General features: G+C 44.1%; 1 protein-coding gene across 2 annotated transcripts; it reads right to left on the bottom strand.

Moving 5' to 3' along the window:
• Positions 1-9,575: 9,575 nt before the first annotated feature.
• Positions 9,576-17,055, bottom strand: asip1 (agouti signaling protein 1). Of its 2 annotated transcripts, none has more exons than XM_079747895.1 (4): positions 16,914-17,055; positions 10,417-10,588; positions 10,199-10,248; positions 9,576-9,941 (listed from the first exon to the last, which is right to left on the bottom strand). In XM_079747895.1, the coding sequence occupies exons 2-4, from the start codon at positions 10,583-10,585 to the stop codon at positions 9,771-9,773; spliced, it is 390 nt and encodes a 129-aa protein (XP_079604021.1). In that variant the 5' UTR covers positions 10,586-10,588; positions 16,914-17,055; the 3' UTR covers positions 9,576-9,770. The 2 variants fall into 2 exon arrangements, with proteins under 2 accessions (XP_079604021.1, XP_079604022.1); XM_079747896.1 differs by having other exon boundaries at positions 9,576-9,938.
• Positions 17,056-18,353: the final 1,298 nt, after the last annotated feature.

The following is an 18,353-nucleotide window of genomic DNA, read 5'->3' as shown; positions in this document are numbered from 1 at the left end:
CAGCTAGTGTTGAGCACTTTGTCCCCCCGTTCAATGGCCTCATCATGGGTTGAACATTGTTGTGCATTCTGCGTCCACACACACACCATAATAACCCGTTGGTTCCCAACCTTAGGATCGCGACCCATCATGGGACCCCGATATGCTTAAGGGTCGTAAGAGATGGCTATCATAAGCCTTAGATATTTGATAAATTATTTCATGGATAGACGTTCTCATATATATTAACGGACTGCTTAAAGATTCATAGCCAAGAGCAAACTACAAACTGTGTAATAGAGGATGCGATTACGGTCCCTCTACAGTAATATTACCGGCAGACAGTAAAAGTCCTGCGTTTGGGTTAGCAAAATGTTATGTTCTCAAGCAATTTTACAGCTAGCTGGGTGGTCACAGGCCAAAGAGGGTTTATGATAAAACATCGATTCATAAAACATTTTTTATCAACAATTTATAATCAAATATTTAGCGCTTACATGACAGATAGACAGATATATATGAGAGAGAAACCAGGGTGAGCTTATTAGTGCTAATGAAAAGTTTCATGACTTTCCCTGGCATCTCCTTTCACAGTTGAGGTAACTTATTGAACCATGGAGAAACTACAGGAGTACCAAACTGAATGTTAACTTGACAAAATTACATAAATAAACATAACTAATGACGTTCATGTGTACAGCCTTGACGACACCCCTCTGTCCAAGTGGCCAAACGGATGCGTGGCAGTGGACTCTCCTGCTTGTGGCGTCGCCATATGTTCTGCTTTCGTACGGTTCATCTTGGGTCGCTGTTTTGATGAATCAAACATTGTGCGGGAATACCTGAATGTCAGCCAAAAAATATATAAGTGTCTGAAATGATAGAATAAACATCTGGCTTCCCCAGAGTTGGACATCGAACACGAGCAGTTTTCAGTTGACATGTAAACACACAACCATTGGTTTCCTTGGAAGCCGTTTGCTACAGTCCATTGGAAACGATAACGACCAAAAGAACAGAGCTCGTCAAAACCAGCCATGGGATCCAGGCACTGCTGGATCCCATTAGAATGCAATCAATCATCGTTAACGTAACCTAGCGCAGGTCTTCTGCTCAAGGCCCTGATTGCACCGCATTCCTGTGCCAGTAGGGTGAGAGGAAGGAGCAAATGTCCCAAAAACGAAAATATTAGCCAAGAAATGTTTTAACAGAAAAATCCCCAGAATTTGGAAAACAAATTTTTTGAAATTGAAAGCAGATAAGTTAAATACCAGTCAATCTGTTGAGTCTGTCGATATTATTTCATTCTTGTGGGTAAAGGTGAGGTTACTTTTTCCTTGTTGTTTTGATTAAATGAATCCGCTACCAAAAAAGGATATCAACAAACCTTTTTTGAGTTGCTGTTGGCTTCAAAAGAATCGAGAGCTGTCTGAAGATATGAATTACTAATGGTACAATGCTGCTTGAGTCACATTAATCACATGAAATATTACAACTGGGGTTGGCTATTAATATTTGAGCACTCAATTTTAAAAGTTGAAATGTTGTAATACTTTGCTGTACAATTTTGTAACTCATTTCAGCTGGCAGCTTAAACATTCTCGTCCTATAATTCATCAATCTTGGTCGGCTTACTTCAGCGACTCCCTTAAGGCAACCGCAAATATGGGGACTAGAGCCTTCCAAGGTGTGTGATTGGCTTAGAGCAAATATAAGGGGACAGGGAAATAGTTTGAGAGCCAAGCTCTTATTGCATCATAGTATGTGTTTCTGATATTGTCTTGAACACCCACACACACAAACACACACACACACACACACACACACACACACACACACACACACACACACACACACACACACACACACACACACACACACACACACACGTACAGGGCACTTACACACACATACATGCACATACTAACGCATGCAAGCAGACACACACACACAGAAAAAGCCACACAGAAAACAAATGCAGGCGCACACACAGAGCCAAAAAAACAAAATTTTGTAAACACACACACACACAGACACACATACACACACACACACACACACACACACACACACACTCTCACAAACAAACAAATATTTGCATACATAGCACAGCACAGATACACAGCGACCTTCCCATGCTGTTCTTTGTATGAAGGTGATATTCACATTTTGCCCACTAGATGGGGTGCAACCTCTTAATTTCTCCGCAGATTATTTGTCGTCAAGCCACGAGCTATCTCTTTCTCCCGCCAGCACATTGACCATGGGCAGTGTATAAATAGCCCCTCCCCTCCTATCCTACTATCGTATTGTTTTCCTTGGCAGACCTCTTTTAACCCTACGGCAGTAATTAAATATCATTCCTTTAACCAGGATTATCTCATGCAACATGCAAGATCATAAACAGCTATCTTGCTGTAGGGTAAAGACGAAAACATAGATAAACAAAAAGACGAAAGAGCTATATTGCCATTGTTTGCACACATGGCAAGCACGTACATGCTAATAAAGGTTGGTTATGGATGTTTCACTGAACCCAGGTGAGACGTAACTCTGGTCTCGTCACCCAGACTGTTTTTTCAGTTAACAAGAAGCAAAGCAGAAAAAGTATATATACAAAGGCCAAACAACAAGTTAAGAAGGAATTATAGTCTCGCTCATAAAGTATCTTTCTGCTGTGATGATTGCTGTGCAAAACATCAATTTCCTCATAAACACCCTAACAAATAAACACAAACATTTTCTTCACTGAACACATACACATGTTACCCTTTAAAATACCCTTAAGATGGGCCGCTTTATCAAAGAAAGGAAGCTGAATCAAAACCAAACTTTTCAATGCTCTTCAAGGCAATTTTTACAAAACTCAATTCTTACAAAACTGCAAAGATCACACTGAAATTGGGTCATCATCTAGTGCGTGTGAATGTGTGCGTTTGTGTGTATGCCAGTGTGCATGTGCTTGGAAATTTATGGTTGTATTTATTCAAACACATGAAGACAGGGTTATCCCAGCAAGGCCAACCGTTAAAAACTTAACGACGACGACCAGAACAACAAGTGAGCGCCAGGCTGCATTTAAGAGTGATACGGTCATAAACTCGGCCCCTAATGACAGATCCTGCACTCTTTATCGAGTTACATCCAGACATCGTGTACTGCTCCAAAAAGGGGGCCATTATCCATTATCCTTCCTTCATGTCTGCCCGCCTTTATCCTGTTATTCCTCTGCCTTGTTTTCCACTACATCACCTCCACCTCCAGGAATTTAACCACTGCCGCCGACCCCCCGGCCTTCCCCCTGGCTCGGAGGGGTTCCTCTGTGCTCTGCAGTAGTCCAACGTTAACACTTCCACTCTGGTTCTCTTGAACAACACCACAAGTCCCACTGCGGCGGTCAACCGCCTGGGAGCTCTCCATTAAACCGCCGTCACTCAGCCCGGAACAATTCAAGCATTCCCGCTGCGTTCTAAGGACCTGAGTTGATACTGAACATCTTGCATGTTTTACCGCAGGGGTACACGAGGCTAGGGGATGCCCGTAAACCTTGATTCATCATTTAAACCCATAATGATGATGGAGGAGCTGGTGTGGACAGTTGAGGTTAAATTGATCGTGGTGATGATGAGGAGGATGATGATGATGATGGACCAGTTCTCAATCTCATATCATTCATCATTTGTGTCAAAGAAATCATTCCCCCCTAAGAAGCGCATTGATATAGATGTCAGTACTTCAACAGAGGTCTACACATCATCTATATTACAGTATAGATGAATGCATAAAAGTATACATGAAGGCATAGTTCACTAGAAACCACATCCCATATGGACAGGCTTCCATGCATCGGTGTGTCAGTGCTGCTTCCAGTCGTAGAACAATAAGCAACGGGTAGAGCCGCTCCAGAAAGCTCCGCCAACAGACTGAAACCTAAACTCCAGAGTTTACTCCACTTACACAAGCACCCTAAATCATTCCATCTGCAGCCATTGGCTTCCACGGTAAGTGGCTTCGCGTGTGCACAGAGAAACCTACAAACAAACACACACACACACACACACACACACACACACACACACACACACACACTGTCTACATTATTTAGATGTGTTTTTATGGAATCATTGACATATCCTCTGGGATTTCCTCCCTGTTCTGCTTCACTGCCACCCAGTGTTCCGTGGCCCCTGGGGGCCCTGCTCTCCTGGGGTCATCTGATGTGTCTACGGGCTGGTGGAGGTCTCTGACCTGGTTCCCGATGGCGGTTTTCAGCAAAATCCATCATACATCTAGGTGGACACGCCCACTTGTGACTAAAACACAGGATGTGGCAGATTTTCCAACGGCTTGTAACGGCTGATGCCACTCACACCTGGAGGTATAATATCACCCCTTCAAAGGTTGTTCGCCATCCAACACATCAGTCACGTATGCTCACTGGGACGTTGAGATTACCAGCAGATGTTTCAAAAAGTGATCCGTCCTCTTTGCTTCTCCCTCCCCCACTGTGTTGTCAAAAGCTTTCACTTGCTTCAGCAGAGAGGTGAAGAGCAAGAGACGTGCTTTCTTCAAAAGTTGGCTGTGAAAGAGTTTTGAGACCACAACTGTGTTAAAGGGATGTCAAAATCACTCCCTCAGTGAAACCTTTATCCAACAATATATAGTATACTTTATAAGACAATGCTACCATTGGTCCTTGAAAGAAACAGAGGATGATCAGGTGCAGCAAAGTCTTTATTTATCATCACTTACCCTGACCCTGGCTGGCCGTCCCCTAGTGGCCCACCCGCCTTGTAACTTGCTTCCACCTTGCAGAGGTTGTCAAATCAAACGTTTATCTGTCTACCCATCAGTATGGTCGCCATGACAACACGTTGAATACAACGGCAAAAGCACAAAGTGTCGAGGAGGTTTTCCTGGTTCTGTCTCACAAGATGTCTCCCACCTCGGCCTTCCTTCACATTCCCTGTTCGGACACTTGGCAGGAAAGGTTTGTTTTTAGGTGTTTTTTTTACGAGCGGTTGAGGATGAGCAGGGGTTTATAAAATACTTCTAAACATACAAACCCGTGATATTCCGACCAGGACATTCCAGCTCCTCCCTTTCATGCGTTGTGAGCTGGCTCGGAGGTCCCCAGGAGCATAGAGCAGCAGCTGGAGACGACGCTCCAGAATGGACCAGCCTGCCGTTTGGGGGCTTTTCAAACCTTGTAATTCTCTTCTTTTTTTTTTTTTAGGTTGCTCCATATTTGAACCCAAGCGGGCTCCCCATCCTAAGGTCGGGGTTCGCTGGTATCACCATTATCAAACTCAGATTCACTTTCTGTCTAGTCCAAGGATTGACGAATCAATTAGTTAAACAATTAACCAATTGTTGGAGCAATTATAAGTACGATACTCATACTGGTCATACTGATACTCAAAATCCATGTTCAAAACCTGCTGAAGTTAAAAATACTGTTAATGTTTCATGTTAGGATACTCCTATTCTATTCATATATCATGTTAAGATCCTCAAACTCCATGTTCAAAACCTGCTCAAGTTAAAGCTACCAACCTTCTTATCCGTACCGTCGGCATGATATCCTAGCGAATGGGTTAGGATTGTACACAACCTTAATACCCTGAAGAGTTAATGTTTGGAAGCAGCCCTTAATGTTAGAAGGCTCCAGTCAGGATGCGTTAGGAGGGAGTGAGCTGCAGCCCGGCGGTGCTAACTGCTTGGGCTCACCACAGGCCGTGGAAGCAGGGGTCCCGGGGAGAAGACAGCTTTATGGGCCCGGCGACGGGTCCGAAGGGTAGTCGGACAGCAGGAGGCCTTATACAGAACCTGAGAGGACAGGGAGCCAGCCCAGTAGATAAATAATGTGTTATATGTTCTGCTTGTCTGTCTCTCAGCAGGGTCCTGGCTGCTCCAGTCTGGTGCAGCAGTAAGGGAGCCTGCAGTCCAGCAAGCTGATATCTGACAGCTCTATAGTAGAGCCTGCAGTACAGCACTCTGGTATCTGACAGCTCTATAGTAGAGCCTGCAGTACAGCACTCTGGTATCTGACAGCTCTATAGTAGAGCCTGCAGTACAGCACTCTGGTATCTGACAGCTCTATTGTAGAGCCTGCAGTACAGCACTCTGGTATCTGACAGCTCTATAGTAGAGGCTGACGTACAGCACTCTGATATCCGACAGCTCTATAGTAGAGCCTGCAGTCCAGCACTCTGGTATCCGACAGCTCTATAGTAGAGCCTGCAGTACAGCACTCTGGTATCTGACAGCTCTATAGTAGAGCCTGCAGTACAGCACTCTGGTATCTGACAGCTCTACAGAAGAGCCTGCAGTACAGCACTCTGGTATCTGACAGCTCTATAGTAGAGCCTGCAGTACAGCACTCTGGTATCTGACAGCTCTATAGTAGAGCCTGCAGTACAACACTCTGATATCTGACAGCTCTATAGTAGAGCCTGACGTAGAGCACTCTGATATCTGACAGCTCTATAATAGAGGCTGACGTACAACACTCTGATATCTGACAGCTCTATAGTAGAGGCTGACGTACAACACTCTGATATCTGACAGCTCTATAGTAGAGGCTGACGTACAACACTCTGGTATCTGACAGCTCTATAGTAGAGGCTGACGTACAGCACTCTGATATCTGACAGCTCTATAGTAGAGGCTGACGTACAGCACTCTGATATCTGACAGCTCTATAGTAGAGGTTGACGTACAGCACTCTGATATCTGACAGCTCTATAGTAGAGGCTGACGTACAGCACTCTGATATCTGACAGCTCTATTTCATTTCCTTCATTTAACCTCAAAAGATCAATTGAGGGGTGACCCTCTTTTACAATGATGTCAAGTTTTTAATTTTTTTTATTTTTACAAATACACAATATACAATACAAACACACAACAGTCTACAATGAGACGAAAACAATTAAAACATTCCGAAGATGGAGAAGAAGAAAATCGCTTAGCCAAAACAGTTACAGTTTATGTGGGGCAGATTCAAAATAATATGTCTAAATTTGTTAAAAGATATGAATGTATTTATTTTAATTTGAAGTTGTAAATTGTTCCGGGAGTCAGGGGCACTGAAGCTAAAAGCTGTTTTACCCAGCTCAGACCTGGCGTATGGAATATGAGCATGTCAGTAGAGCGGGTCTGATAAAGCCCATCTGAAATTTGCAGCATTGTAGTCAAATAATGGGGAAGCTTCCCGGTCAGGGCTTTATAAAATGTGCCAATGTACGTCACCCCTTTCTTTAAGAGAGGACCACCCAACCTTTCAATATAAAACACACTGGTGTGTGTCATAAGCATCTCCTGTGATGAACATTAAAGCAGAGTAAAAAAAACAGAGTCAATGAGTTTAAGACATGAATGAGATGCATGCCGATAAACCACATCACCATAATCAAGGACAGACATAAAAACTGCCTCGATAATCCTTTTCCTACAGAAAAAAGGGAAGGTGGTTTTGTTCCTATAAAAATAGCCAATTGTTTGTCGCAGACGACATACAAGAATTTTGATGTGAAAATTAAAAGTGAGTTTATCATCTATCTAGATGCTTGGAGATATTTATATTCAGTGACTCTTTCAATCAGAAATCTATTTTTTGTGAGAATATTGAGATCATTGAAGTTTTTAGCTTTTGCTCTGGAGAAACAAATATATTTTGTTTTGTCAGTATTAAGAACAAGCCTGAGGTCCACTAGACAGTCCTGCAAGTTGTTAAAAGAGCTTTGTAGGTTCTGAATAGATTGATGCCCCGAATCAGAAATGCAATACAATACTGTGTCATCAGCGTATAGATGGGCTTATCAGTTTTGTAGTGATGAAACAATGTTATTGATATAAATTATATAAAATAACTGGACCCAAAATTGAGCCCTGTGGGATTTGTACTGCAGGCTCTATAGTAGAGCCTGCAGTACAACACTCTGGTATCTGACAGCTCTATAGTAGAGCCTGCAGTAAAACACTCTGATATCTGGGTCTCACAGGGGAACAAGAAACAGGAGATGCATCAAAAGTCAGTTGTTTGTTGACTCTATGATCAGGATGGGCACTCACTCATACACATATACACCCTTATACACGTGGGCACACACACACACACACACACACACACACACACATATACATATACACACACATAACCATGCACACATACATACACACACACACACACACACACACACACTCGCACACAGAGAAAATAAGACAAAGGATGAAGACAAAAGTTTAAGCAATATCAATGCTTTATTATTCTTAGCCTTGATAATACAACATTGCGTGTGTCACATACTTTAAGTATGACTGTACACTTTGTTTATCGCTGTTTAAATACATATACAAAATAACAATTGATAACATGAAGTTATACTTCTGTGTATACTGACACAGATGTGTATGGTTCTAATGGTACTGTGATACTATAAATAGTATTTTGCACAGTATGTCAATGTCCTGATACAGGAGTAAACAAGCAAAGTAAAGTGCTACACTATGATAAAGTGTTTCTCAACAGAAGTCCCACCTGGTGAGGCCAAAGGCCCTCCATGATGTATAGTATGTACAGAACAAATGATGACTAGTGAGAGCAGGCATACACTGTAAAAATGTAACTTGAATAAAACCTTTTTAAGTATCATTGAGAACCGCAGGTGCAATATATTCAATATTCATCATCATACATAGAAATAGTCTAATTTAAGTAATTTGTTTAGGAAATTCGGCATCGTGATCAGTCAATCTATTTCAGAACTTTAGAATGAAATGCAAAGATGATACAGGTATATAAGCCTTAAAGCCTTAAAATCCTTCACAATCTTCTCCGTGTTCTGTTATTGATTTCATAATGCGATGAGCTTTCATTCACCTCATCTGAAAGTCTGTGTCCTGGAAAGCCCTTTGCCTGAGATCCACAAAGGATTTCCCTCTCGCTAAGAATGCTCAGAATTAAAAGTTTTGGTTTTGATTATAGTAAATCGCCACATACATTGTTTTTAACTGTATGCTTATAGCTTGACAAGGATATGATATGACTTGGCACTTTTTAAAGCAATTATAGCATATGATATGAAGCCATATGTTTTAGCATTTTTAAATATGTCTGCTGAAGATACCCGGTATAGTGCTTGTGGGATTCTGATACACGCCACATTTCTACGGTCAGGCTATGGTTTACTGCGCTTAAGGTAAGGGTTCGGTGCAGTTAGGGTCCAGTGTGAAGCATTAAGCGGCATCTAGCGAAACGGACAGAAATGGAATATCAATTCCTAAGAATATTTAAATAAGTGTATAATCCTTTGATAATCTGAATCGATCGTGTCTTCGTCCCCTTAATCTGAGACCTTGATATCTACTTGTGGGGCGGGTCCTCTTCAACACCGCCATGTTGAACCGCCACGGTCCTACAGGGAACGGACAAACGGCTAAAATAAAGTTTGACCCAGTGCTGGTTTGACCTAATGCTGGTTTGTTCGAGTGCTGGTTTGACCCAGTGCTGGTTTGACCCAGTGGTGGTTTGACCCAGTGCAAGAAGGACTGGGGTCCTTTTGGTCTGTTCTCACTTTGCACAAAGTGGGGCTGAGCGTGTCCGAAGATTGGGGGATGGCAAAGAGTATTGGGGGAGGAGCCTGTCTGAAGCACCATTGAAGGGGCGGAGCCTGTGTTCATCTTTGGCGGAACGTTTGCTGATCTGGGACTTGGTGGCTTGTCCAGAGACTGGGGGGCACTTTTGTAAAGGGGGCATGGGGGGGCGTGTCCTGGGGGGTGTCAAGGCCTCAGCATCGCGGGTTCCCCATGCGGCAGTAGCAGACGGTCTTGAAGAGCCGGCAGCGGCAGACGCTGCAGCCGTCACAGCAGGTGCTGCTGGTGGGATTACAGCTCCCCCAGAGAGGGACGCAGTCAGCCGGGGGCGGGGGCCGCTTCTTCCTCTCACTCAGATCGTTCTGCTGTGGGGGGGGGGGGGGGGGAGGGAGGGGGACACAGGGAGGGGGGGACACAGGACACCCGGGAGGGGGGGGACCGAGTGAGTGAACCACTGATTAGTGAAGTGGTTGATAGAGGATTGTACATACAGTAGCTAGAGCGAGAGAGAGACGTATTGATTTTCTATTGATTCATTGATAAAGGAGTGTGTGAGTGAGTGAGTGAGTGAGTGAGTGAGTGAGAGTAGAACAACAATTGATGATTGCTTGTCTTGTTTTACCTTCCTCTGTTTCTTGGCTTTTTTGTTCTTCTTGGCAGCTTTAGATAACTCTGGCAAGGAAAGAAACTGCTTTATAATGTGAACCATGTTTAACTTTAGAGAGTTTTCAGCATAGCAAGTGTTATATTACTAATAATAGGCTAATAAGTCTTAATAATGTGTAATTAATGAGACCTCCTTCCACTATGTGTGCATTAATCCCTCCAGGATCATCTTACCTACGATTTCAATGGATGGAGAGTGAGAGACATTGACCCCGGTCAGGGGGTGTTCCGTGGTGTTCCATTGGCTGACGAGCCGGTCCTCTGGCATCATGTGGGCGGAGACCAGGAAGCGGCCGGTGCTGGCCAGAGCCATGAGGCAGAGGAGCAGCCACACGGGCTTCATGATCTGGAATCATACGCCAGGAGAACAGGAGTTCATCTTGATCTCATTCTGATATAATGGCCACACTAATGAGTCAAAATCAGCCAAACCGTGTGTAATGTCTGTCCTGTTCTCCAGGTCGTTTTACATCCAGATGAAAGGAACCCAAATGATGGATTGATGACAAATGTCTGGAGTCCCGTTAGTCAACCTTGGGTGAGATGCCCGTGCACGGTCCATTCCCCGGGGGACGACATGAAGTGTCAAAGGACATGGATCCTCTCAGTGATTACAACAGCAGCATTTAACGCAAGATGCCCCCCAGTGTTTGAGGAGGGTCTCGCTGCAGTCTCAGTCTCACCTCCACGGTGTTAAGTACCTCCACCCTCAGCTCACCTCCACGGTGTTAAGTACCTCCACCCTCAGCTCACCTCCACGGTGTTAAGTACCTCCACCCTCAGCTCACCTCCACGGTGTTAAGTGCCTCCACCCTCAGCTCACCTCCACGGTGTTAAGTGCCTCCACCCTCAGCTCACCTCCACGGTGTTAAGTACCTCCACCCTCAGCTCACCTCCACGGTGTTAAGTCAGCCTAGTGAAACTCATATCGTGTTACCTTGTAGAAGACAGAAGATACCTTGTTTTATAAATGTGTATATTTTATATTTGTCTTTTATCAGACCGATGAATTTGACCCATAGGCTGATGATTGGGGCCGTGGTAAGATGTGTTGTTGAGCTATTCTGAGCGTTGGTTCATTCAGTCAAATACAGGTGCGTTATAAGGCAAGGCTCATTTTTTTTTTAGAGTTGAGATCGTTTATACATTTTAAGAGAGAGGAGTGGCTGAGGCTGCCCACCTGTTGCCCATTGAGCAATCAACGTGCAAAAGCCTGGTCAAACCAGCCATCACCATACACACTCTAAGACATCTCCTGCCTGGCAACATGGACCAACATCTGTAGATCATTAGACTCAACCGCTACAATAAACCCGTTTAACACCTCCAACACCCTGTGTCTTTGGTTAAAGTCACCCAGGTGGGGGTGCTAGCCACCTAGCTGGAGGGCTAGCCACCTAGCTGGAGTGTTAGCCCCTAATGTGGGGTATATCATGGACATTGTTGCAATTATTATAGATCATAATCGCTTGTGCCAACTGTAAAACAAAAAGAGAATCGCTGCTGTTTTCAGGTGTGAACCTTGTTTGACATGGTCACATGTTTTGTTAATTTCTCATCTTTTAATAAAACATGTCTACTGTCTAGGTGCCGTGTAGCGTGGACAGTGTTACAGATATATTACATCATGATCACTTAATATTGGAGAAGTTGGGATTGTATTTGTAACACTGAAACATTTATCTGATTTTGTTTCTAATTTCAGCGATTAGGGTTGAAGTTCTCCTTGTTGGATTATTAAGTGCTTTTCTATCTAGGTGGCCGTCTACATATCAGCAGAAGGTCTTCCAGCAGACCAAGGCCGTCCCTACTTCAAGAGCTGACCCATTTCCCAGAAGCTTTGTAACAGGAGGAGGAAATGGAGGATGACACTCTTGCCTCTGTCTCTCAGTTTGATTTACTTCCTGGAGGACTCTGACCTTTTCCTGTTTCAACTCCCCGGCCTTTCCTTGGTTCAGCTGTAGCTTTTAAGAAATGGTGTTTATAAATGGTAAGATTATAGTGCCATTATATAGAGTGTAGCCCCACACCCCCAGCCGAGAGGCGTCCTGGCTTCAAGACGGTCTGTATTATAACCCAGAGAGCGGATGTACAATGTGTTCTAGCTCTTTGAGGCAACCCAAGTGGCTGTTGGCAGAGGAACACAGTGACTTTCCTTCATCTAATGTTTCCCATGTACGAAATCTATTCTAATATTTGACTGCATTTTCTTTTTTTTTTTATCGTTACGTCGCATATTAGGCTTCACACTTGCACCTACACATTTAGTAGAATTGCAAACTAAATCTTGAGGGTTATTGTCTTTGTTTTTAATTAATTGGTATTAAGACATGGATATAATGGTGTTGTTTTTTTCCCCTGCAAACATTTGAAATAATTAAGTGTTAGAGTTAGGTGTTGCCTCACTAATAGTGTGCATACACTTGATTCACAATGGTGGGTGTGGTGTAAAGTTAAATATTGCATTTTGCAAGAATTGTAGTTGAGTCAACACTGTAACTTTGACACACTGTATGACCATACTGTTACTGAATAGTGTTAAGAAGAGTGAATACTCTTTAAATGTTCCATTAACAATGCCTATTGTACCTGCTCCCTAATGAGGTGTTTCTGTATTTTACTTTGGGTAGCTCATTCCTATTCATTAAAAAACAATTAATTAATGGACATGCAATGCTTGGATTCCAGGCCACTTGAAATGTACAACTTTCAAACAGTGTTGTACAGTTATTCTGCTCGAGGTGATAGTAGTAGTAGTAGTAATATACTTAGTCTTTCTACAGCTGCCTCATACAACTAGCTAGCTTGTGACGTATTGTTTTGGTTTTTATTCAGTGGGTGAAAGTCTTAGAGTGAAATGAATCCACTCTCTTTTGGGTGGAACCCCGGCAGCAGCACTTGCTTGTTTTGATAGGTTCAAATTAGATCTGTGAAATGTGTCTTTCAAACCATGAGCGGAACGTCATCTGGCTTAAGTTTGAGCCAATCATAAACAGCGATTGCTGAAACCTTTCTTTGGTTAGGACCGTAGCAGGAGTCAGAATCGATCAAACTCAACAGCTATTAATTGGCTTCAGTACCAAGATCACAGGTGAACGCGCTTTGATTTATATGCGTTTCTTTTTATTTTCTATTTTCAGAGTGAGTTTGTTTTTTCAGCCAACTAGTACACCAGCAGGAGCCAGAACAACAAGCCCTCGTGGTACAGCTGCTTTACATTTTCATAAAGACGGACGTTCAAATAAACCCAGAGGACAGCAGAGGCCTCGGAGGATGACACATTTTAGTCACATGTGGTTGAAATCGGTCTTTGTGATTGGCTGAAACGGTAGCCTGTCAAGTGACATCATTCGACCACCATAACCATCAGAAACCATGGTTTCTGATCCCATGTGTTCACGTAATTGTGTGCATGCGTTTCACCAAACACACAAAGGCACTTTTAGAGTCGCTTCATGTATTTCACAAGTGTTGAGAAAGATGTGTTGAAAAGACTGAAATATTGAAAAAAGACAAAGTAGAAAAACATGACAAATTCAAGATGTATGTTTCGTGAGAGATCCTTGTTTATCTACTGTCTCACACAAACAGATGTAACCCTTCACAGAAATATACAAACACAGTCACTTACACACACACACACACACACTCACAATCACACTGCAGAAGAGGAAGATGGCCGTAGATGACTGGCTTTACGGTCTTGAATGATTCCAGTCATTTCTAAGGCGCCCACAGATGTTGAGTTTGTCGTATCAGTGACGTTACTTTCTCGCTCAACTCTGCTCCGGATACAAAGAAAACAATGCGGTTAACTGCTATAAATAGTGCTTTATGGGATTAGTCTTAATTGACCGGTTGTGCTGAGCAAACGTTAGTCTGCATATGTTTCTCATAAACATCACAACACATTTGAAATGCTCCTAAAAGTTGGAAAGGTTTTTATTACAACTCTTGAATCTCTTCAGCTCTGCCAGAAACAGTACTTCTAGTTTACCTGGAATCGATCACGGCAGCTCTGCCTTCAGCAGGGCTCATAGCTCACATTGGGTTTAGTGAAAGCGTTTAAACGTTGGACAGCGTTTCGCCGCCCGACCAAAGCAGCGTCTGTTATGAGCTGGGCTCAAAGGTCAGGCATGTCTGTGACCAGAGCCCGCTGCGCTGATAAAAGTTGAATCCTTCACTGTGGGATTTTAAGGTACTTTTTACAGCTTTTATGTTTCTCTGTGGGGATTATGTCTCGACGATGGGCCAACGGTAAAACGAGAATAAAAGAGAATAGAATCGTTGTTTGGCTGTTTGCAGTTGTTAGCTTTGCTGTTACTTAGCGGTACTTAGTGTCAGTCATTTAGCTGTAGCTTGTTAACTAATTCTTTCGGCATGGTCAACATTTTTGTTAATTCCTCTCATTTTTTAATCGAACATCACAGGCGTGTTTAAATCATTTTTAACTAACTTTCTCAAATACACACATCGCATACATTTAAAGATTTAAAATGATAACATACTTTCTTTCGAAAATACAGAAAACACTCACTCATGTGCTCAGCTTGTAATTTTTTTTTTCATTGTGTCATTTCATGTCATTAAAGGTTGTGAAATAATGGCTGCAGTAGTTGCTGTCCCCCTGAACCTGTGGATGATGGGAACCTTTGACTCGGCGTCTTGGTTGTTTTATTAGTGTTTTCCGGTGGTTGGGAGGGATGAGTTGATTTTATGTGTGGCCTGTTTGTCGTCTCTGTTTTATTACGTGATCACTCACACACACGGACTGCCCTCAGCCCCCTATCTCCTCAAGGCCAGAAAACACAGGCACGCACACACGCACGCACGCACACACTCACACACGCACACACTCACACACGCTCACACTCACAACCACACAGACACGTACACGCTCGCACTCACACTCACATACACACTCACAAGCACATGCTGACACACATGTACACACAAACGCACACATGTCACACACACACGCACACATAAGCTCTCTCACGTATGGCACACACACACACACACACACACACACACACGCACACACACACACAGTAAGCTTCTCACATACACACACATACATTCACACTCACACAAACACTTTCTTATTCAAACATTTATTAGAATAGTTGGCCAGACTTGCAGTTTAATGTTTCTGTAAACTTTACAATAATACATTACAATCCACTTTACAAAGTGCCTTCCACAAGATAAAACCCCATTTGTAGAAGGTTAAAACATATTTCTTCTTAAAGGTGTTTATCTATGCATGTGCTGGCCAATGTCATTCAAATAAATTGTATTGTATTGTATTATTACATTCATCATTTCTTCCTGAGATTGGCCCCCTTGGATATTAATTTAGCATAAACAACAAGGCAGATCCAGATGTTTCTGGATGATGTTTTCATCAGGCCAGCGGGTCTGTAGGAGAGACAACGGTGGCATATCGCAGGGTGAGAGTTATGACCCATGAAGTTCTGCTCTAGAGAAGAACAGAGAATAAAACTGAAGCATTGGAGCAGACAATAAATTGTTGTTCTCTGACGTCCGTTAAGCCATCCTTAAACCTGCCAAAGAATCATTCCAAACTAGTTGTGTATTTCGATATAGCTCTCTCTTTCCATTCTCCATCTCTCTGCTCTTTCTTTTCATCGTTCTTTCTTTGAAACGATCTCTTCTTTCTATCATATTTGGCTCTATTTCTCTCTCTCTCTTTTCCCCACTCACACTGCACTGATAGGGATTGAGCCTGCCCTACAGACATACACGTCACCTGTGTGTGTGTGTGGAAATTAAATTCCAGTCACACACTATTAGGCTATCCATCGACTGTTGCACACACAAACACACACACACACACACACGCACACACACATTAATGGGGACACCAACTGGGTGGGTGTGGTGGGGTTCGTTGATTCCCAGTCTGTTTCTACTGGTGTACCCTCACACTGTTTCCCTTCAGTCACGATGAACCTCCCTTGTTCTCCTTTAAACCGACACACCTTATGATGCTTAACTTATCATTAAGCATCAATAGCCTAGAGGCATTTCAAATAGCTGCTGCTGAGGTGTACTTCAATGTCCCTTCTATAGAACCTACAGAATATATGACATGTTTATAACCGAGTGAAATCGAATTCCTTAAAAGCACTTCCTTGAACCAACCTGCTTTAGACTTTCTGTCCCCTCATTGGTTCCCTCCTTCAGAGAGGAAGGGTTCTGAGGCGGGGAACCTCTGAGCCGATTGGTGCCACAGGCAGACCTTCCTCCCCTTCAGCCAATCAGCCGCAGCAACACAGAGACCCACACAGGTTGTTGCAATTACCGTCCACCATTATCTCAAACGAGTTCCAGGTGATGTGATTGGTCAGATATTCTAATGACTGGCGTCTATTTCATCAGAGCAGTGCCGCTCTGTGCTCCGGAGCCATGGGTCGGCTCTGATCTGCTGAGCGGAGAGTGACGGACCCTAACACATGATCTACGGCCGCAGAGACCCCTTACTCCCCCACAGGGGTCAGGCCCTGTTCTGTCTCTACACACACATGCCCCTCATGTCAAATATGTCTCTCCTCCTGTCCCGTATTGTGTGCTTATCTGAGGAGGAGCAGGAGGAGGAGGAGGAGGAGGAGGAGGAGGAGGAGGAGGAGGAGTGTGCTCAGCCTTACCTTGGGATTCCGTGCTGATCCGAGCCTGCTCTGGATCTCCGATATATGTCCTCCTTCCCCCTCCTCGCGGCGGTGTCTCTCTGCTCCTCGCTGTCCTTCTGAACGCGAAATTCTTGTGATTTTTATGTCTTTCTACTTTCCGGCTGCGTTCCTGTTTTAACCCTCTCTCCGGCTGCGTTCCTGTTTTGACCCTCTCTCCTTCCCTTCCCCTCAACTGCTACCTTGCGCTCTTTTATCTCCTTCCCCCTCTCTCTCTCCCTTCTCTTTTTGCAAGGCTCCTGTAGTCTCTCGCTCTCTCTCTCTCTTTCTCTACCTCTCTTTCTCTGTCTCGCTCTCTCTCAGTATCTGTCTCTTACCCTCCTCTTAATAATGAAGATATAATAGGACGTCTCGCTCTGACCTCATAGGGTGGGCGGAGCCAGCGCTATGGTCAGTGAAAAACAGACCAAAAACAATTCATCTGACTGACAGATCGACAGGCAGGCAGACAGACGGGCAGGGAAATGCTTGAGACGGTATCACATGCATCTACGTTTGTGTGTGTGTGTGCGTGTGTGTGTGTGTGCGTGCGTGCGTGCGTGCGTGTGTGTGTGTGTGCGTGTGTGTGTGTGTGAATGTGCGTTTGCATATACGTGTGTGTGTGTGTGCATGTGTGAGTATATCCATTGCGGTGTGTGAGTGTGTGTTGATACCTGTGTGTGTGTGTGTGTGTGCGTTGGTCCTTGTGTAAATATCCGAGTTAAGATGAAGAGTGTGCAGACTGCAACAAGATGTTCTAAGAGGAGAAGTTTTCACCTCTCCACAAATTACCGCCAATCTCTCGAAGGCCAAAAGTTTGGGGCCCCTCAATCAGTGTAACATGTCATGGCGGTAAACATTGAGCCGGGAGATCAGGCCCCTGCAGGGGAACGCTTTGGGGCCCTTACGAGAGATGGGTGGTTTAAGAACCCACGCCACACAGATCTTAAGTTGGGAACCCTGGAGCTGTTCAACCAAACAACAGAACGATGTCCTATAGCACACAAACGGTCGATTGTTCACTGCTCAACAAACATGGGAACTATTTCACGTTCCGATTTCCGAGTACTTTATTAATTAAGTTGTAAAACCTCATCAGGTAAACAGACTGCATTTATACAGCGCTTCAACCAGTGGCCGCTCACAGGACAGGCTGGGTCGAGCACAGCCGATACAGACTGAGATCTCTCTGAGACCCCCCCCCCAGCCCTCTATCGGACCCAGGGACCTCGTCCAGACCGGTACCCAGAGATCCAGAGACCCCCGTTTCCCCCTCACCCCGTCCGAGCCGGGCTCAGCTTTCCCGACGCTCTCCTGGGAATCAGTCTAAACACTGCGTGTCCCATCGGCGTCTGCGTCCGTGGTGCCTCCCGTTATCACAGCCCTCCTGGCCTGCTTTGAGCGCTATGATAAACCCTTTAC

This window comes from Pollachius pollachius (genome assembly GCF_949987615.1).
Source record: "Pollachius pollachius genome assembly, chromosome: 12".
NCBI classification, from domain to species: Eukaryota; Metazoa; Chordata; class Actinopteri; order Gadiformes; family Gadidae; genus Pollachius; species Pollachius pollachius.
The sequence above is the reverse complement of the archived record's forward strand: the minus strand, read 5'-3'. Positions and strand labels throughout refer to the sequence as shown.